This window comes from Prionailurus bengalensis, chromosome A2 (assembly GCF_016509475.1).
Source record: "Prionailurus bengalensis isolate Pbe53 chromosome A2, Fcat_Pben_1.1_paternal_pri, whole genome shotgun sequence".
In the NCBI taxonomy this organism is placed as follows: Eukaryota; Metazoa; Chordata; class Mammalia; order Carnivora; family Felidae; genus Prionailurus; species Prionailurus bengalensis.
Genome location: NC_057348.1, coordinates 64361181 through 64380996, shown reverse-complemented (window position 1 = coordinate 64380996; position 19816 = coordinate 64361181). Strand labels below are relative to the sequence as shown.

General features: G+C 51.1%; 1 protein-coding gene across 2 annotated transcripts in view; it reads left to right on the top strand.

Moving 5' to 3' along the window:
• Window positions 1–19016, top strand: part of DDC (dopa decarboxylase) — an 84875-nt gene extending 65859 nt beyond the window's left edge. For both annotated transcript variants that reach the window (XM_043588457.1, XM_043588458.1), the window contains exons 10-15: window positions 932–1008; window positions 6051–6070; window positions 9909–10007; window positions 13371–13472; window positions 16556–16770; window positions 18783–19016. In XM_043588457.1, coding sequence (XP_043444392.1) covers window positions 932–1008; window positions 6051–6070; window positions 9909–10007; window positions 13371–13472; window positions 16556–16756 — 499 coding nt within the window. In that variant the 3' untranslated portion in view covers window positions 16757–16770; window positions 18783–19016. The remainder of the gene's footprint in view (window positions 1–931; window positions 1009–6050; window positions 6071–9908; window positions 10008–13370; window positions 13473–16555; window positions 16771–18782) is intronic.
• The last annotated feature ends 800 nt before the right edge of the window (window positions 19017–19816 follow it).

The window sequence follows — 19816 nt, the reverse complement described above, 5'->3', positions numbered from 1 at the left end:
TTGGGTTTTGCTTCCTGACGCCAGTTCACCAGCTCTCTGGACACCAACTGGGCGTCCCGTAATGGGACTCCATTCTGATGCTAACCATCTGGAGTCCTCACAGACCCCACAGGTAGAGGGGCTCAGTCCCACAAGGTCCAAAGGTCCCCGCCCTTCTGTCCAGCTTGCTGTAAAGTTGGGGGTTCCCGCGAACCCCCCGCTCCTTCAGATTTGATAATTTGCTAATGGCTTCGAGCACTCAGAAAGTCGCGCGACTTACATTTGCTGATTTGTCACAAAGGAAACGAGCGAGCAGCCAGAGGGAAGGGATGTGCAGGACAAGGTATGGGTGTGGGTAGAGGACACAGAGCCTCCCTGTCCTCCCCGGCTGCGGCTCCGTCCTGGCACGTTGATGTATCACCAACCCCGTCCTTCACCACGTAGGTATGGTTGATTGCATCGTTGGTCATTGGTGGTTAACTCAGTCTCAAGTCCCTCCCTCTCCTGTGACCCCCCCCCACCCCAGAGACTGGGGGTAGGGCTCAGAGTTCCAGCTTCAAATCTCCTTGGTTTCCCTGGCAACCGGCCCCCAGGGGGCCCTGAAGCTCCCCAGGGGGCAGGGGGAGGACAGTCACCTGTCCTCTCCTTGGCTTACCAAAGCCATTCTTCACCCTCCAAGAGATTCCAAGGGTTTTAAGAGTTGTGTGCCAGGAACCAGGGATGGAAAGCAAAGATTTATTTTTTATGATGCCGCCCCCTCAGGTGCTGGGGTCCTGTGGGTGTCGGGCACCCAGGTGAGGGATGCGCTGGCAGAGTGGGGTCCCAGGGAAGCGTCCCAAAGCGGGTGTGCCTGTGCTGAGCCTGCTGGAAGAGGGACCAGGAGGGAGGGGCTGCGGGGGGCTTGTCCCAGTGGCTTCCTCATTAAGCCCCACCCTGTGTTCTCTCAAACCAGGGTGAAAAAGAGGGCAGACCTAATCGGAGCCTTTAAGCTGGACCCTGTCTACTTAAAGCACAGCCATCAGGACTCAGGTACTCTGCGAGGGGGGTCCCTGCTTTCTCGGTGTTCTGGTTTTGTTTTCAGAGCGCCCTTTCTGCCAGGAGCCAGAGAGGAAGGTTCCAGTCCACAGAGACCAGACCATGGGAGCTGCCTCCCCAGGAGGGTGGTGGGGGGTGGGGAGGGCTGCCCGGTGCCCCCCCCACCCCCGCTCCAGAACTGCTCAGTGCAGGAGCCGGGGAGGGCAACCACACGGCCAGGGGGCACAGCTTTCCATGTGGGGTGGACACCTCCTGGGTAGAATCCTTAAAAAGAATGATTGCCCTCGTGTCTGAGAACGTATGTCTGCTTATACCCCTACCACCATGGGGGAAGAGAGCTTAGGAGGACCGGGTGGGGAGGTGCTGGGGGTTCAGGGAGTGAAGGGAAAACCGGATGACTCCCGGGCAGGGTCCACACGGCCGTGTGCCTCTCATCCGTTGGACTTGCAGACCTGCCCTCTGTGCAGGACATGAGCCACCTCCGTGCCTACGGAGTCTGGCGGGGAAGCCTGGGCAGGTAGCTCTCCGAGGCCACAGTGGGGCTCAGACACAGACGCTGGAGGGATTCCTCCAGGGCCTCCTCGTGCAATAACCTGTCATGCAACACAATTCCTAGAAAACACAAAACAGCCCCTTCATTTTCATTAGAGAGAGAGAGAGAGAGAGAGAGAATCCCAGGCAGGCTCTATGTTCAGAGCAGAGCCCAATGCAAGGCTTGATCCCACGGCCCTGGGATCACGACCTGAGCTGAAATCGAGAGTCGGACGCTCAACCGGCTGAGCCACCCAGGTGCCCCTCTCTGAGATTCTTGTCAAAGAAATAAGAGTTGCATATTGAGAAGAATGATCCCAGCAATACAGAAGTTGTTTGGTTTTTTAGCGCAGGGAATGAAAATTTTCCAAATGTAAATAATACTTATAGCTGGATGGTATAATGTCTTGTGAATTTTCCTAATTTCCTCTACATTTTTGCAGTTTTTCAAAAAAAATTTTTTTTTGAACATTTATTTATTCTTGAGAGACAAAGAGAGACAGAGCACGAGCTGGGGAGGGGCAGAGAGAGAGGGAGACACAGAATCGGAAGCAGGCTCCGGGCTCTGAGCTGTCAGCACAGAGCCCGACGCGGGGCTCGAACTTGAAAACTCGAACCCGTGACCTGAGCTGAAGTCGGACGCTTAACCGACAAGATACGCAGGCACCCCTACAGTTCTGTAGTTTTAAAAACATACGTAGAACTACTACTTTTAAATGTCAGTGTTCTCAGGTCTAGTACAAACACTCACCCCATTGCTATTTACAGTTTCTACATACCTGCTCCGTTTTGCTCAGGACCTAAAACGCCCTAAAATAAAAAAAAAATAAAGTCTAGTTTTTAAAGAATTGAATTGGCATGAAACAGTGTGAAATAATGAACCAACTGCCAAGCTCTTATGTTTAAAAATATGTATTTCATGTTCAGATCATGAAAATCTTTGCAATCATGACAGTTAAAAAGCAAAATGTTGCCCTTAAACCATGAAGTGATCCTTGGAATGACTTGACGCCAAGGGCATCTGAGGAAAGCTTATTACTCTAGACGTACAATAAATTATTTTATTCCGCTTTTATAGAAAGGCTCTTTCCTATTGAAATATTGGCTATGGCTGTTAGAGATGAAAAATATTAGTTATTTGGATTCTTTTCCTAAACAAACAAACAAACAAACAAAAACCAAAAAAACCCCACAAAAACCTCTCTAAGTCAACAAAAACAGTGTCCCGTTTTGCATTTAGCAAGTAGAGCACCAAAAATCAGCTTTAAGCTCTTGTGGCCGGTGGATGTAAGGGCTTATTTAATCTGCGTGGGTTCAGCTCTAATGTTGCTAAGCCCTCTGCTCCTTGAAATGAAACCTTCTTTAGAGTTTTTTTACGGTCCTTTTAGTTCAATGAAGAAATCTCCTCTTTATTTAACGATTAAAAAAACCACTCACGACTGCCCCGTGGCCCCCTGCTCAGCTCGCAGGACCACAGCGGCCCGCTGTCCCCCCTGGGGGCCATTAGGATGCCTCCCTCTCATCACTGGGTTCAGGACGAGAGGTCTTCCCGGGTCTCTGCACGGAGGCAGATGCCTTCCTGTCCCTTCACCCTGTGGCTCCTTCAGGGCACGTGACTCTCGCCATACAGCCACCTCGCTTACCGGCTTGTGACTGTTGTCCCTCCGCCTCCCCTGGAACCTCAGATCCAAGTGTCCTGCTGCTGGAACACAGCTGGACCAAGGGGGAGGTGGCCAGCAGTGACAGTGGGACAGCAATGTGAGAGTGGTTGTCTTTCTAGTACATCACCACGTTTCATTCCCGTGTTTATGAGTTTGTCTCACTGGGCGCCTGCCAGCTACGGGTTGACACTGACTTTGAACTAGGACCAAACCATGTGGGATGGTTTATATATAAAACAGACAATCCTGTCACAATGCAGGTGATGGGGAAAAGTGGCCGCACCTGTTACACAGACTTTTCAGACAAACTCTTCCATTATAGAAACTGTACATTTGGGAACTAGAAGCATAAAGCGGGGGGAGCCAGAAAGTCCCCATGACCCCACCCCCCCCAGTGCAGATGCTGTTGTCATGTGGTGTTATTTCTTGCCAGTCTCGTGTGTTGTTTTTATTGTGCCATTTACAAATTTAGAGGTTGCTCACCCCCTATGTATCCTCTGTAGCCGTAAAGACTGACCAGGCACATAAAACTTATTTGTTTTGGGGGGGTGCCTGGGTGAGTCAGTCAGTTAAGCATCTGACTTCGGCTCAGGTCATGATCTTGCCATCTGTGGGTTCGAGCCCCATGTCAGGCTCTGTGCTGCCAGCTCCAAGCCTGGAGCCCGCTTCGTATTCTGTCTCCCTCTCTTTCTGCCCCTCCCCCACTGGCACTGTCTCTCTCTCTCTCTCTCTCCCTCTCTCTCTCTCTCTCAAAAATAAACATTAAAAAAATTTTTAAGTTATTATTTGTTTTTATTAATAATTAATAAATTAATTTTATTAATAAATTAATAAATTATTTATAAATAATAATAATAATATAATATAATATATATTTATATAATTATAATTATAATTTATATAATTTATATAATTATAATATAATATAAATAAATAATAATAAATTAATTACTTATTAATAAATTATTAATAAATTAATTATTAACAAATTAATAATTAATAATAAAGTTATTATTGTTATTTTGGGGAGAGCACAATCAGGGGAGGCAGAAAGAGGGGGGCAGAAGATCCCAAGCAGGCTCTGCGCGCTGACAGGCTGACTGCACAGAGCCCGACGTGGGGCTCGAACTAACAAACCTTGAGATCATGACCTGAGCTGAAGGTGGATGTTCAACCGACTGAGCCCCCCAGGTGCCCCAAAGAGCTCAGTTTTTAATTGTATTTCACTGGAATGACATTTGAATGGCCACACATGGCTGGTGGCTATGGGGATGGCACCGTGACATAAACTAAAAGGGAGGGACATTCATCTCCATTCACGACATCATCTGGCGTCATCTGGGTTCTTAACAGACTCTTACTGAGTGCTCCTTGTGCGCCACATATATTTTGGGTGCTGTTATGTTATGTCTGCTGGTGTCTATGCCTCCCTGTCAGGGCACTTCTGGTGACCCTGCTGTTGATGTTTGACAACCCCATTTCACATGGTGCAGAGAGTGGTGGCTGGGAGTTGACCTGAGCTGTGTGACCTTGGGCTTTCATCACAGGGTCCCTCCTAAGATTAGGGGGTGGGACCTGGCACAGTGGCCCTGAATGTTCTCCCATCTCTACCATCTTATGACCCTAAATAAGAAAACGCCCGGAGGGCTCAGTTGGGTAAGCATCAGACTTCAGCTCAGGTCACGATCTCACGGTTCGTGGGTTCGAGCCCTGCGTCGGGCTCTGTGCTGACAGCTCGGAGCCTGGAGCCTGCTTCGGATCCTGCGTCTCCCTCTCTTTCTGCCCCTCCCCTGCTCACACTCTGTCTTTCTCTCTCTCTCTCTCAAAACTAAATAAACATTTGAAAAAAAAAAAGAACAGAAAAGAAAACGCCTACTGTCTCCAGATGATAGTCAAAAAATCAATAATAAGTGGCGACTTTAGATTTCCTTGTAAGTATAGTGTAGACCCGTCTACACAGTGGGTGAAGAGCCAGCTGTGACAGTGGGTGTGCATTGCATCAGACTCCGAGCCGTCAGCACAGAGCCCGGCACGGGGCTCGAACTCACGAACCGCGAGATCGTGACCTGAGCCGAAGTCGGATGCTTAACCGAGGGAGTCACCCAGGCATCCCTTAACCATCCATTTTTTGTAACCACTATGAAGCCATTTGAATCCAGGATAACGACATTGATCGAATGTACACTCAGGTATCTGCTCCATGCCAGACTCTGTACTAAGATCTGAGAATACAGACATGAACACTCATCAAAAGTTTGATTCCTTTTTTTTAAGTTTATTGATTTTGAGAGAGAGAGAGAGAGAGAGAATCCCAGGCCAAGCAGCTTCACACTGTCCTCACAGAGCCCGATGGGGAGGCTTAATCTCACAAACCATGAGATCATGACCTGAGCCAAGATCAAGAGTCGGACGCTTAACCGACTGAGCCACCCAGGCGCCCTAAAAGTTAGATTCTTGTCTGATATCCTACTCACTCTGTATATCACAAATTCACCTTCCTGCACATGAATGAGTGCACGAGGAAGGCTTCACGTGCTCCGAATGCCGTTACCAGAAGAAAGCTCGGGTTTTGTGCTTCTGTGACCATAGAAAGTGAAGCCAATGGGAATCCAGTTGTAATCTGGCATTTCCAATTTGTCCTGGGAACCCCACTCTCTTGGAAAGCCCCTTGGATTTGGTACCTTGGGAAGTGCCCCCCAAACACCCAGCCTCCTGCCTTGTGCTGGTGCAGGAGGAGATGAGGGATGGGACACAGGAAGTTTACCTTGAAGGTGAGAAGGAATAGATGTGAAATCGACCAGTGTGTCTGATGGCTTCTCTTTTCTATTTCTTTCTCTTTTCCAGGGCTTATCACTGACTATCGGGTAAGTGGGAGATTTGACGCGCTGAGTCCAGGCCTCAGGTGATCGAAAGTGTGAACACAGAGAGGGGTCTGTCATGGGCTGTAACTCCCGCTGCCCTCCTGTTCCGCTCAGGCTCAGAGTCACCCTAGAGGACACCTTCTAGCTGGGTCCTAAGGCAGGCCACAGACAGCTGTGCTGAGCCCACCGACTCCGGGTCTCGGATCAGGAGGAAATGATCTTGCCTGTGCCCCTCGGAAGGAGGCAGAAACTTCTGCCCCCAGAATCCTCTGTAAGAAAAAGTGTTATCCTTAGACCACACGGCCCGTTCGTTCCGCATGGCTGCCGTGCGCCTGGGGCGCACACTCTCCCCTTAGGGCAGTGGGAGATGAGAGTCCGAGACCACAGCGGTGCTCGGATGGCCCTCTTTGTCAGCCGGGAGCTACGCACGGCTCTGGCAGCTTCTCAGAGGTGAGTGAGGCCCCATGCCTCCCTCCCGGACCCCCAGGCTACCAAGGGAGACAGGGGCACAGATGGCCGCACACGCGGGGATAACCATTCTGCACACCGCTGTGAACTGCCGTGCTGAGACAGATCTGGAACACGCTGCTCCTTGCTGCTGGCTGTTTCCGGCCCGAGGGAACACGTTCCAGCTGGTCAGCTAGGGCCCCGCTAGCTTCGCTTAGACTCTCCTTGTGCCGTTTATGAGAACCAAGTCCCAGGCATCATATGCCGGCAGCCTATGAACTGTAGGTCGTGTGCGGGCAGCTTCGGGTTGGTCCACCTGCTGTTTGGGAAGAACCTGGATCCAGGCAGGCGTGCGGCACTGTGGCAGCCCACCCTCGCGGCTGTCCCCCCTGGCTTGTGAGGTCATCTTGGATAACCGTGCTTTATGTCCTGCTGTGCGCGCCCGCGGAGAGAGCCAGGGGGCAGGTGCGTAGTGTATTCTCCACAGGCATCTCGTGGTCCGTGAATAAGCAGATGAAATTCGTGGAGGAGCAAATTGGAAGGATGGGGAAATTATTCTGGAGCGGAGAGTCCTCTAAAAACTGATGCGCATAAGTGAGTCCTTAGAAAAACAGCGCCACAAAGTAGGAGAGGTCAAGTGGGGGCAGATGCAGGGCATTCCCACCAGGAAAGAATACGCAGGTCGGTGGGAGCCTCATCAGGGGAGCCTGTGTCTGGGCCCTGGCTGTGCAAAGGACCTGGGGCACCAGTCTTGCCCTATGAGTGTTGTTCCTTCCATCCACTCCTCACAAGTACATGTCACCCGCCTCCCACCCTGACCCCCTTCCCTGTGCCACAGCCCTGGAGAGCCCCTGACTGCTCTCTTAGCTAGAATGTAGGGATATCTTTCCTTTTCAATGCACATATAGGTACTTCTGGAGCTCTTTTATGGTTTCTTCCTTTAGAGTGAAGTCTGGGCAAATGCCCTGGGGCCCGGGCTGTTCTTGACGAGGGAGTGCTGGGCTCAGCAGATGAAAAAATATATATATATCACAGACATCATCATCATTTTGTTCAAAGACAATGGAAACTTCAACCTGAGGTGGTCACGGCCTCCAGGCTGCAGAGGAGGCCCCCCTACTCTGGGGATTCTAGGCCCCTGACCAGGCCAGTCTGGGAAGTGTAGGGTGAAAGGCATGGCAGGACGGTCAGCCCTCAAGGGATGGGGGCACAAGGGCAGACTCAGCACCAGGAGGAGGGAGTGGGAACACCTTGGCAAAGGGGGTTTTACATCATGTTTGCTTGTGAATGACCAAAGAGGGAACCGTAGCAGCATTTATCTACCATTTATTTACCTGGTCTTAGGCAAAGTGGGCATCATTATACCCATTTCACAGATGTGGAAACAAGAGGTTCGAGGTCAAAGAATTTGCTGAGCCTAATTTAAAGAGAGCCAAGAGCCTGGGTCAAAAGCCCACTCACTGAGCCTCACAGCCCCCATGCTATCTGAGTGAGGAAAATACATCTCCTGGTCCATTTCGGTGGCTTATCAAGAGTGGGACGACACACAGGACATCCTGGAGATAAGGTTTTAAAATTTTCCGTTGTGGAGGGAAAAGTACCCAGAAATAGCTCCTTTGGTGTCCAAGAAACCTCGAGTAGTGACTGACTTCTACACGCAGAATCATTTTAGGTGGTCCGTGTATGTGGATTTTCCTCCTGACTATTCAAGTACAGTGGTCAACAATATTCCATAAAGCTTTATGACATGTCCTGTCACCTCTGAACTTACAGGCTGGGTGCAAAGGGAATTTCTCTTCCGGGGGACGTCTACCCCGGTCCTGCCCCAGGCTCAGGACAGGTGGTGACAGCATTCTAGGGCCACGTTTGAATCAGCACTCGATTAAACTGTGTGCATTTTTACTCCAGGACCACAGAAATTAAGTTAGGTCCCAAGCCATTCCTCCTGGTGTAAAGATTAACTAAGCCGTTCATGATTCAGTAGTGAGGCTATTCCTCCGAGTGTTAGACCTCAGTCCCGTCTTGATCTCCAGGACGTTCGCTGACGCGGTGGGGAATGATTTTGGAATGCAGCATCTGTGGTGAACAATGGGAAGAAAGCACTGCCCATCACTGGTTAGGGGCGGGTGGTAAGCTTTCTGACTTTCCAGAAAGGCCAGTGAGTTAGTTTGGTTTTCCCCCAACAACCTGCAGACATGCTGCCCCTTAGGGCGGATCTGTGTCCGCGGGGGCCACCGGGCTCTGGGGCATCGCACGTGGCCCCCCAGCCTCTCCACGCCTGCTGTCCTCCCGTAAGATGAAGACACAAGCCCCGGCTTCACAGGCGTGAGGGTGATGGGGTGAAATGCTGCGTGAACCCGCTGGGCACAGTGCCTGGTGGACACAGGGTGACACCGGGTCCGATGCCTCTGAGGTCAGTAGCGGGCCCCTGTTTCTCTTTGCAACTTGAGGGGCTTCCGTGAAGCCCTTGCTGGGACCCCCTGGTGATGCATTTGCCCTTCAGAAGCGGCGTGGCCTGGGCATGCTCAGCACGAAGTTTCAAACCCGCCCGCCCGCTGCGCTACAGAGGGAGCAGGGCCCGGACAGCCCCACTGTGCCCATCACGGATGCGCTGGGGGAGGGTCCGGGCTGTGCCCTCTGCCCCACTGCAGTCCTCCACGAGCCCTGCCCTGCAGGGAAGGTCCAGGGAACAGAGAGGGAGCCTGAAGTGCCCTCAGCATCTTCTCTGTTAGGTGATAGAACCTGACCATTTGAAAAGTCACAATGAAGTGCCCGTTTTATGGTCCCAGAAGGCCCCCTTGCCCTCCCTCCCTTCTGGGTCCTTTCTTGCTGGCTTTCATGCATTTGCAGCCATTGCGGGGACCCCACAGCTGGTGGAGTGCCAGCCGGCTGACAGATTGAGGAAAAACTAGAGAAAGCTTATTGGAGGACCGGCATGTCGGGGTTGTATTTTCTAGTGACCGTCTTGCGGGTCATTCTGTGGCAGCAGGGGGCGGGGGAGGAAGAGAACCCCTATTGTTCTAGAAAAGGGTGCCCGAACAGCACAGGGAACACGCTGAGCCGAAGGGGTGGGTTTCGGCCTCCTCCTGCCCGCAGTTGCAGACGCCCGTGCCCCCGCTGGCTGGTGAGCTCTATCCGTGCGCAACCTGCACACATCTGCTCCGAGAACACAGTACCTTCCCAGGAAGCAGGCTGGTCCGTCCTCGTCTGTCTCAGGGCTCTGCAAAGAGAGCCTCCAGCCGTGGGCTTTGCTCAGCCCGCATGGTGGCTGGACGGGGAGGGAAGGCCTCCAGGGAATCAGCTGTCTCCAAGAGAAACAGGTGCCCCAGGAGCCAGAGGAAAACCAGCTCGCGGTACCCTCCTCCCTGACGCAGCGTTTTCTGTTCTGTTTCAGCACTGGCAGTTGCCGCTGGGCCGAAGGTTTCGCTCTCTGAAGATGTGGTTTGTTTTTAGGATGTACGGCGTCAAGGGACTGCAGGCTTACATCCGCAAGGTGACTGTGCTTTCAATACTTAGCTGGGGAACGTTAGGCAGGCCTTGGACACTAGAAATGGAGGAAGATGGCTTAATAAGCAAATACATGATAAAGGTTCGTTTGCGTTACTGAGGGTTGGCCATTCACAAGATGGTCAGTGCGTGATTATGGACCTTCTGGACGCTTCCATGAAGACCACGGGCCGTCAGGTCCAGGGGACTGCAAAGTGAGTACACCACACGGCCCAGACTGTGGCCACACCTCACCTGCAGCAGGTGCAATGACAGCAGGGCAGTCATGAGAACACAGTACGTTTCCCTCCAAACACTGCCAGCACGGCAGAACCTTGGAGCTTCTGGAAACAGATAGTCTCCAGCCTAGGGTTTCTCAGTGTGTCCCCGACCAGCAGCACATGCACGGCCTTATACTCTCGGGTGGGTCCCGGCAACCTCTGTTGGTATAAGTGAACCAGGCCACCGTGATGAGCTCTACAATGTGAGAACAACTGGTCTACTTCAAGCCCCATCACCCTGCCATTTTTTTTTTAAAGCAGTTGAAGAAACTGAGGCCAGAGTATGTGCTGGGACTCCCCCAAGGCCCACCCACTTAGCTGGCTGCAGAGAGCTGCCTATTCCCAGCTGGTCCCTCCCATGCTGGCGTCCTTCCTCAGCCAAGATGGCGCCATCTTGCTGGACAGAGGACCTTGGGCTTCATGGAAGCAGGGATGCCTGTGGTCTCTGACTAGTGACCGTGACAGTTTGGGTCCTGGTGCCTCAGCTTAGTCTGTGGTGCAGCTGTGGGCAGCACACAGTGGCTCCAGGCTCTTCCTGTGTGCGGGGCACATGGCCTATGGAATACCACACGGTGGCATCTGTCTACCTTATGCGGCCCGTGGGGGCCCGTGGGAGCTGGTAGTCACCAGGAGGATCTGTGGGGTAGGGAACTAGGAAAGGAGTGTTTGCATGTGAGTTTATGGGTGCAAGATCCCCCTCCCCGTGTGAGAACATGCTCTCAAATATAATAAGGATTCAACTTTGACAAAAATCAAGTGGTCTTTGTCACCATAGCTTAAGGCTCTGGGGCCCCTGGGTGTGATTAAGCTACTTCCTGTAAAAACACTCCATGCCTCTTATATTTGTGGGTCTGTTTCTGGGTTCTCTGTTCTGTTCCACTGATCTGTGTGGCTGTTTTGTACCAATACCATACTGTCTTGATGATTACAGCTTTGTAATACAAGCTAAAGTCTGGGATTGTGATGCCTCCCGCTTTGGTTTTCTTTTCCAACATTGCTTTGGTCATTCGGGGACTTTTCTGGTTCCGTACAAACCTTAGGATTGTTTGTTCTAGCTCTGTGAAGAATGCTGGTGCAATTTTGATTGGGATTGCATCGAATACGTAGAGTGCTTTGGGTAGTATCGGCATTTTAACAATATTTCTTCTTCCAATCCATGAGCATGGAATGTTTTCCCATTTCTTTGTGCCTTCTTCAATGTCCTTCATAAGCTTTCTATAGTTTTCAGAGTACAGGTCTTTTACATCTTTGGCTGGGAATTTCCTAGGTTATTTTATGGTTTTTAATGCAATTGTACCTGGGATCGATTCTCCGATGTCTCTTTCTGTTGCTTCATTATTGGCGTATAGCAATGCAACCGATTTCTCTATGTTGATTTCATATCCTGTGACTTTGCTGAATTCACCTATCAGTTCTAGCAGCTTTTTGGTGGAGTCTTTAGGATATTCCATGTAGAGTATCATGTCATCTGCGGAGAGTGAAAGTTTGACTCCTTCTTTGCCAATGTGGATGCCTTTTATTTCATTTTGTTGTCTGACTGCCGACCCTTGGACTTCAAACACTGTGTTAAACAACAGCGGTGAGAGTGGACATCCCTGTCATGCTCCCGATCTCTGGGGGAAAGCTCTCAGTTTTTTTCCCATTGAGGATATTAGTTATGGGCCTTTCATACATGATTTTTATGATGTCAGGGTATGTTGCTTCTATCTCGACTTTCTTGAGGGTTTTCATTAGGAAAGGAGGCTGTATTTTGTCAAAAGCCTTTTCTGCATCTATTCACAGGATCCTATGGTTCTTATCCTTTCTTCTATTCATGTGATGGACACACTGATTGATTAGTGAATATTGAGCCAGGCTTGCAGCCCAGAAATGAATCCCAAACTAAGGGTTGATCGGGGCGGGGAAAATGGATGATGGACATTAAGGAGGGCCCCTGTAGGCATGGGCATTGGGTGTTATGTGTAAGTGATGAATTACTGGGTTCTATTCCTGAAGCCAAGACTACACTGTATGTTAACTAACTTGAGAATAGAAAGAAAGGAAGAAAGAAAGAAGACAAAAACACAACAACAACAACAAACAACAAAAAACACTCCATGCCTCACCCTGAGAGGGCTCCCATCCAGCCTGACAGGAAGGGACCGGGATGGTCAAAGCCTGTCCCCAGGCAGGTGGACCATGGAGGGAAACAGCACCTGCCAGCACGAAGTCTTTGGTGCCCTCTAGTGGCACCATATTTATTAAGGGACGTGGAGCCGCACAGTCCGATGAGACTTCCTTCCCAACAACACTCCCCAGGGGGGCTTCTGCTCAGAGTCCCCCCCCACCCCGCCCCCAACCCCGGCCCCCAGCACCTACTTGAGAGCACCGAGCACCTAGCACTGAGCACTGAGCACCGAGCCGGGCGCCTGGGTGTGGAATGAGCAACACGCACGCAGACCGTGGCGAGCTTGTTCTCCGTTCACATACTATACGAATCCCTTTTTGCGCTCCACGAACCCCTACAAGTCAAATAAGGTGGTGAATGCAGCGAGAGGGAGGCATTTATCGAACGTGACGGGGACTGTCATTCTCTTCTCTTGGTGGCAAGCGCTGTTGGATAACAGCACCACAGAACCGAAGCTTTGGTGACGGGCAGCTATGTATGTCACCGTCACACCCTCGGTTTCCTTATCTGTAAAGTGGGCATAACCGTGGCAGCGCCTACCCCATGGGCTGCATGGGGACAGTAGGATGGCGGGGACCTCGGCGCTCAGCACAGGGCTTCTCAGTAGTGGCTAGCTACCCTGCCTTTACCAGGATGTTTAAATAAGATTTGAGATTATAACTGATTGTTTTGGTGAGATTAAAACAGTCCCCTGAACAAAAGACAATGGCAGTGGTGTCTTTCTGAAGACACTCGTCCTTCCTTCCTGGTAAACGGGATTTTTTTCCTAACCGGCTGGTGTGGAGGAACGTACGTGCTCGAAGAAAACGGTTGAGAGCATGTGAATGAATTATGCATGGGCCGTCTAATGAGGTTTTCTAGGTGGTTAAGTCCTGAGCTGAGTGGTGTTGGGAAACTCAGACAGATGCCTTTCCCTTTCCAGCACGTCCAGCTGGCCCACGAGTTTGAACATCTGCTACACCAGGACCCTCGCTTTGAAATCTGTGCAGAGGTCACTCTGGGGCTGGTCTGTTTTCGGCTCAAGGTACGTTTGTCTCCTTTAGTCTCTTTCATGGTCCGTGACGGTGACCGGCGAGAGAGTATCGTTCATCGCCTCCGAGCACAAGACCGGCAGTTGAGCTCCCCAGAAACCACGGAACTCAGTACGCATTTTCCAGTCTTTGCTGTTTGCCCCTCCAGGCCCTGCCCCAGCCTGACTGCCCGCTGGGCCCCGAGCACTCTTCTCCAGGAGCCGTCTTCTGCCGTTCCTCGAGCAGACTGAGGCTTCTCGCTTGTGTAGACCCTTGGCCCTGGAGTGCCCTCCCCTTTTTCCATGCATGTATCTCCGCCACCGGGGAATGCTCTGGGTGCTGGCCCGTGTACACGCTCACTGATGCGAGTGTCGTCCCCTGACCGGCTCCGGCCGCAGCCCAGACCTGCAGACTCTGCACCTTAACCAGGCCCTGCGGGCTGCTGGGTGCACACAGGGGTATAAGTTCTGGGTACTCTGCCGCCTGATGACGAGTGCATTCACCGTGGGAGGGGGAGCTTCCCCGGAGCGCGGCGGGCACCAGCCATCGAGGCTGGGAATCGTGACCACATTTCTCAAAAGGCCCGGAAAGGTGTGGGATGGGCAGGCGCCTTATTAGTCTAGCTCGTGACCGAGGCTGGATGGGGGCCTCACACTGACAGCTCTCAAGCTGGCCACACATTCCAGAACCTACTTTTCCCACAGGCCTCCTTGTTCACAACCATGGAGGCCATTGGGAGAAGCAGGGGTGGGCCCGGCTGCACCGTCCACGTGCTGTAATCACCAGGTGGCCCTCTGCTCACCATATCCTCCTGTCACTGCTTCTCAGAGCTTCTGGGTGGCTATGAGAACCAGAGAGAAAGCTTGGACTCTACACAGTTAGTGGGGTGCTGGGGTTCTGGTGCAGGGCTTGGCGACGGGGTCATGCACTCTGTGCAGAGTGCAAAGTGGGGAGACCCTACAGGGCACCTGGGAGGTTCAGTCGGTTGAGCGTCTGACTTCGGCTCAGGTCACGATCTCGTGGTTCATGAGTTCAAGCCCCGCGTCGGGGCTCGCTGCTGTCAGCACAGAGCCTGATTCAGATCTTCTGTCCCTCGCTCTCTGCCCTTCCCCCACTGGCGCTCTCCCAAAAATAAATAACTTTTTTTTAACTAAGAAAAAAACAAAGTGGAGAGACCCTAGAGAAAGTGTGCAGAGGGCAGAGGGGCACACACATGCCGGGTGGACACAGGGGAAATTTCAGAGCACGGGTGTCCCAGCCGCAGGGTTCCCCCAGAGTGGCCTCGGGTCACGGTTCCGGAGGCACTGGTGTTGACAGTGTGTTTTGCCGTGTTCACCACGGACAGACGTTTTGTTCTGTTTTGACTGCCGGTGTTCTGGCAGGACTTTCGCTTTTTAACTTTCATGGTTTTATTGAGATGCAACCCACACACCACACACTTTGTCCGTTTAAAGCACAGTGAGGGAGTTAGGGGCCCAGCCTCCCACAAAGTGGAAAATCCACTTCTGAATTCCCCAAAACTTAACTGCTAACAGCCTACTGTTGCCCAGAAGCCTTACTGATAACACAGTTGATTATCACACATTCTGTATGTTCTGTGTATTACACACAGTGTGCTTACAAGAAAGTAAGCTAGAGGACAGAAAATGTTACTTTTATCTTTAAAAAACTTTTTTTAGAGAGAGGGCGAGTTGGGCAGATGCAGAGTGGGAGGGAGAGAGAGAGAATTCCAAGCAGGCTCTGAGCTGTCAGCATAGGGACTGATGTGGGGCTCGATCCCACCAACCTTGAGATGTGACTTGAGCTGAAATCAAGAGTAGGGTGCTTGGGAGGCTGGGTGGCTCAGTCGGTTAAGCGTCCGACTTGGGCTCAGGTCATGATCTCACGGTTCATGAGTTCGAGCCCCGCATCTGGCTCTGTGCTGACAGCTCAGAGCCTGGAACCTGCTTCAGATTCTGTGTCTCCCTCTCTCTCTCTGCCCCTCCCCTGGTCATACTCTGCCTCTTTCTCAAAAATAAATAAAACATTAAGAAAATTAAAAAAAAAAAAAAAAAAGGTAGGACGCTTAATGGCCTGAGCCACCCAGGCAGCCCGGACAATGCTATTAACAAAATCATAAGGAAGAGAAAATACATTCCTAGGGCTGTGCTGGATTCATAGAAAAAGTTCCACCCAAAAGCGGACCCGAGCAGCTCAAACTGGAGCGGTGGGAGGGTCAGATGAACACACGATGAGGATTTCAGCAGAAGCCAGGGTCACAGCCACTGCCAGGATCTCAGATCCTCGTCCTCCCCAGAGCGGTGTCCCCAACGCCATCCTTCAGTGCCACCCATCTGCTTTCGGGCTCTACGGCTGGTCCAACACGCGCATTCCCACAAGTGGAATTGCCAGCTGGGGGATCTCAGCCTGACCCAGGTCCCCGACAGGCGCACCTGCGGTGGCCCCGCCCCTTGCGCACGCGCAGCACAGGGAACACCCCCTCCCTGTTCCGGAAGCCCAGGGCGCTTTGCAGCCCGTAGAGGTTTCTTCCTGAGCACACTTGCTTGCTGTCTCCATTCCAGGGATCCCGGTTCTTCTCCGGGAAGCATCTTGTTCGGGCTCGTGGTTCATTTCTCTATCTCCATGCCTACCACCTGGTCCTTCCTTTCTTCTCTCTGTCCCGTTCTTCTCCGGTCTGGATTTCGTGTTCTCTTCATCATCAACGGCTTCAGCGCACATAGTATGACTTTCTTTAACGCCCAGCACATAAACTGTAGCTACTGCGTCCTTGGTTTTCCATCCTTCACCCCAGTTCATCTCAACCACTCCTGCTCATTCGGTGTCCTCACTCAGCCCGTTTTTCTTCTCCTTATTCTCTTTCTTCCTCTCCGTCCTCCCTTCTCCCTCCCCACCCTCCTCCTCCTCACTCCCCCTCTTCCTCCTCCCCTCCCCTCCCCTTGATGGCCCTCCCCCTCTTCCTGCTTTTCTCCTTCCTCTCCCTACTCCTGTAAAGTGGCACAGAGCAGTGTCGCCTAATGCTGGCCTTGCGCGGTGCTCAGCTGAAGTCCGAGGCCTCGGGGACCTGAGCACGCCCCCCCCCCCCACTCCGTCTCTGCAGGGTTCCAACAAGCTGAATGAAGCTCTTCTGGAAAGAATAAACGGCACCAAAAAAATCCACTTGGTTCCATGTCACCTGAGGGACAAGTTCGTGCTTCGTTTTGCCATCTGCTCCCGCACCGTGGAATCTGCACACGTGCGGCTGGCCTGGGAGCACATCAGCCAGCTGGCCAGCGACCTGCTGGGTGCAGAGAAGAAATAGAAGCCCGGCCCCAGGTAAGCTGCCCTCCCGGCCCTGCCACGCAGCGCTGCTGGGCCCGGATTTCCTCCAAGGCGAGAAGGGGCAGGACCCTTGCGCTGCGAGGATTCCTTAGGGACCTTGACCCGTTCTTCCGACTTTGCATTCTTTTACATGTGACGATCAGTCCCGCACCTCTGTCGTTTGCCCTCGGAGTTCACGACGCAGCTTACTAGCATAACAAGCTTCTATATTAAACTGGCAGACTGCGGATAAATAAAGATGAAAGAGAACATTACAAAGGGAATTTGACACAACCGAGGATTTATGTTTCGCTCTCTCTCTTTGTCCTTGTTGCCCCATTACCCATATATCACAACCCACGGGGGATGTGACACAGTTTTACCTTGTTCGCTTTTTTTTAATGTTTTTTTTATTTTTAAGAGAGAGTGCATGAGCGGGAGAGGGACAGAGAGAGAGGGAGACACAGAATCCGAAGCAACTCCAGGCTCGGAGCTGTCAGCACAGAGCCCGATGCGGGGCTCGAACACACGAACCGTGAGAGCATGACCTGAGCCAAAGTCGGACGCTTAACCGACAGAGCCACCCGGGCACCCCTTACCTTGTTGGCTCTTAATCTTAACTGGGCATACCTGAACGAATGCTCAAGAAATTGCACGTTAAAAATTGTATTTCATTTATGCGAGAGGTGGATCTGTCGTTCCTGCCCATGAGGTAGGTCAGAGAGGCACCTTTCTTGGTCAAATCCTGTCCAGAAAGACGAGATCCTTTTCCTGGTACAACAAGGATCTTTCTTAAAGAGGCCATCCTGTCCAGAGCTTGAGCATTTCTGGAAGGTGCTGGGGAGAGACCAGAGTTTCACATATTTCCAATCTGCTTCGATAAGGATGTGCATCCGGGTGCCTGGATGGCTCAGTCAGTTAAGCATCCGATTGTTGATTTCGGCTCAGGTCATGATCTCACCATTTGAGTTCGAGCCCTGAGTCGGGCTGGGCACTGACAGTGCACAGCCTGCTTGGGAGTCTCTCTCTTTCCCTCTCTGTCGCCCCACCTCAAAAATAAATAAACTCTAAAAAAAACAAAACAAAACAAAACATGTGCATGAAGTGGTGGGGGGGGGGCGGAGGGGGCATAACTGCTGTTACACAAAAGGAAACCATATCAGGCAAACACTCCTGATTAACCTTTCCACAGCCCTGTGTTTGCACAAATCTCATCAGGATGTAGCGTAGCAGGGTTCTGTTCCCATGTGCCCACAACAACACAGAGAGAGGCTGTCGCCCTAAAAAATTAGCAGAAGCAAAGTCGCATTTCTGACAGAAGTCACAATTACTGTGAAGTCATATGTGTCATCGATCCAAAAGGTACAAATGAGATTAATTTTTTTTTTAATATAGGACACAATAGGGGCACCCGAGTGGCTCAGTCGGTTAAGTGTCTGACTTTGGCTCAGGTTGTCATATCACAGTTGGTGAGTTCGAGCCCCACGTCAGGCTCTGTGCTGACAGCTCAGAGCCTGGAGCCTGCTTTGGATTCTGTGTCTCCCTGTCTCTCTGCCCCTCCCCCGCTGGTGCTCTTTCTCTCTTTCAAAAATAAATAAACATTAAAAAATATATACATATAGGACACAACAGTGCCTCATAACACATGGAATTTTGGGGGCCAGGTTAATTAGAGCCATGAAAGTCTGAATGCATGGGCTTCACTTGGGCTCCCTTGAGATGATCACATCAAATCCACATGGCCACAATTCTAGGGAAAGAAGGAACTATTCCTATTTCACAGAGGGTGGTGGGAAACTGGGCACAGATTCTGGCTGGCATTGACCAAATGTGCTGGAGAGAAGCCAGATCGGTCATTCAGTCTCATTTCTGACAAGTCATATTCATCTATATTACATGGTTCCCTCCAGCTCCCTGGAGAAATGGCATCTTCCTTCTGTGTGTTCTAGAGAAACATACGAGATACGGATTCTTCCATTTTTTTTTTGAATGTAGCCTTATGTTCATGTTATTTTTTTCCCCTGTGGCGATCAAAAGTTGAAAAGAAATATATCTGAACACCGTGGAAGAGAATAGAAGCATGCTAGCTCCGTGGACCCACACCCACCTGTGGCCTCATGTTTCCTTCTCTGAAGTTCTCCAGAGCCTTGTGTTTCTGTCTGCTCACCATCTAGTCAAGGAAGAAATATTATTTGCTATGTGAAAAGTTAATCCAGTGGATGTAGCTTTTGTTCATTATTTGGCTGTGACTTTTGTTGATTCAAAAATCATAGGTTTTCATGCTCTTGAAAATGTCAGTGGTACGGGGCGCCTGGGGGCGCAGTCGGTTAAGCGTCCGACTTCAGCCAGGTCACGATCTCACGGTCCGTGAGTTTGAGCCCCGCGTCAGGCTCTGGGCTGATGGCTCAGAGCCTGGAGCCTGCTTCCGATTCTGTGTCTCCCTCTCTCTGACCCTCCCCCGTTCATGCTCTGTCTCTCTCTGTCCCAAAAATAAATAAATGTTGAAAAAAAAATTAAAAAAAAAAAAAAAAGAAAATGTCAGTGGTAGGAGAAGCTTACTGAAATATTTTCCAGGGCATTCTAGGATCGTGGGACTTGAGATTATACCTTTAAATTGTGGCCTTTAAATTGTTCCATCCTGTGGCTCAGTGCTTAATAAACCATTTCGAGTGCGGTGGCCATTGTGTCTGGTAAGCATTCTTTTGGGTTGCACGTTGTACCCAGTTGCTTGTTGTGATATGGACTTAACCTTTCAAAACAGCCAAAGATGTGGTATCCCCAGATATTTTTAAATGGTGCTCATTGCCATTCATTCAACGAATGTTCATGGAGTGCCTAGTAGATGTCAGGCACTAGATGCATTAACAACACACAAGTTTTACTCGGAGAGGACTCCAATTCTTGAAGAAATAAATTCCACAGACCAAGAACTACGGGCATGATGGGAAAGACTAACCTCCAGGGTTTCAGATTCCTCGTCTGATCAGTCCCTCTGTCCTGTGGGATTGTGACTGATAAACACAGTGCTCGGGTGCCTGGGTGGCTCAGTTAAGTGTCCGCC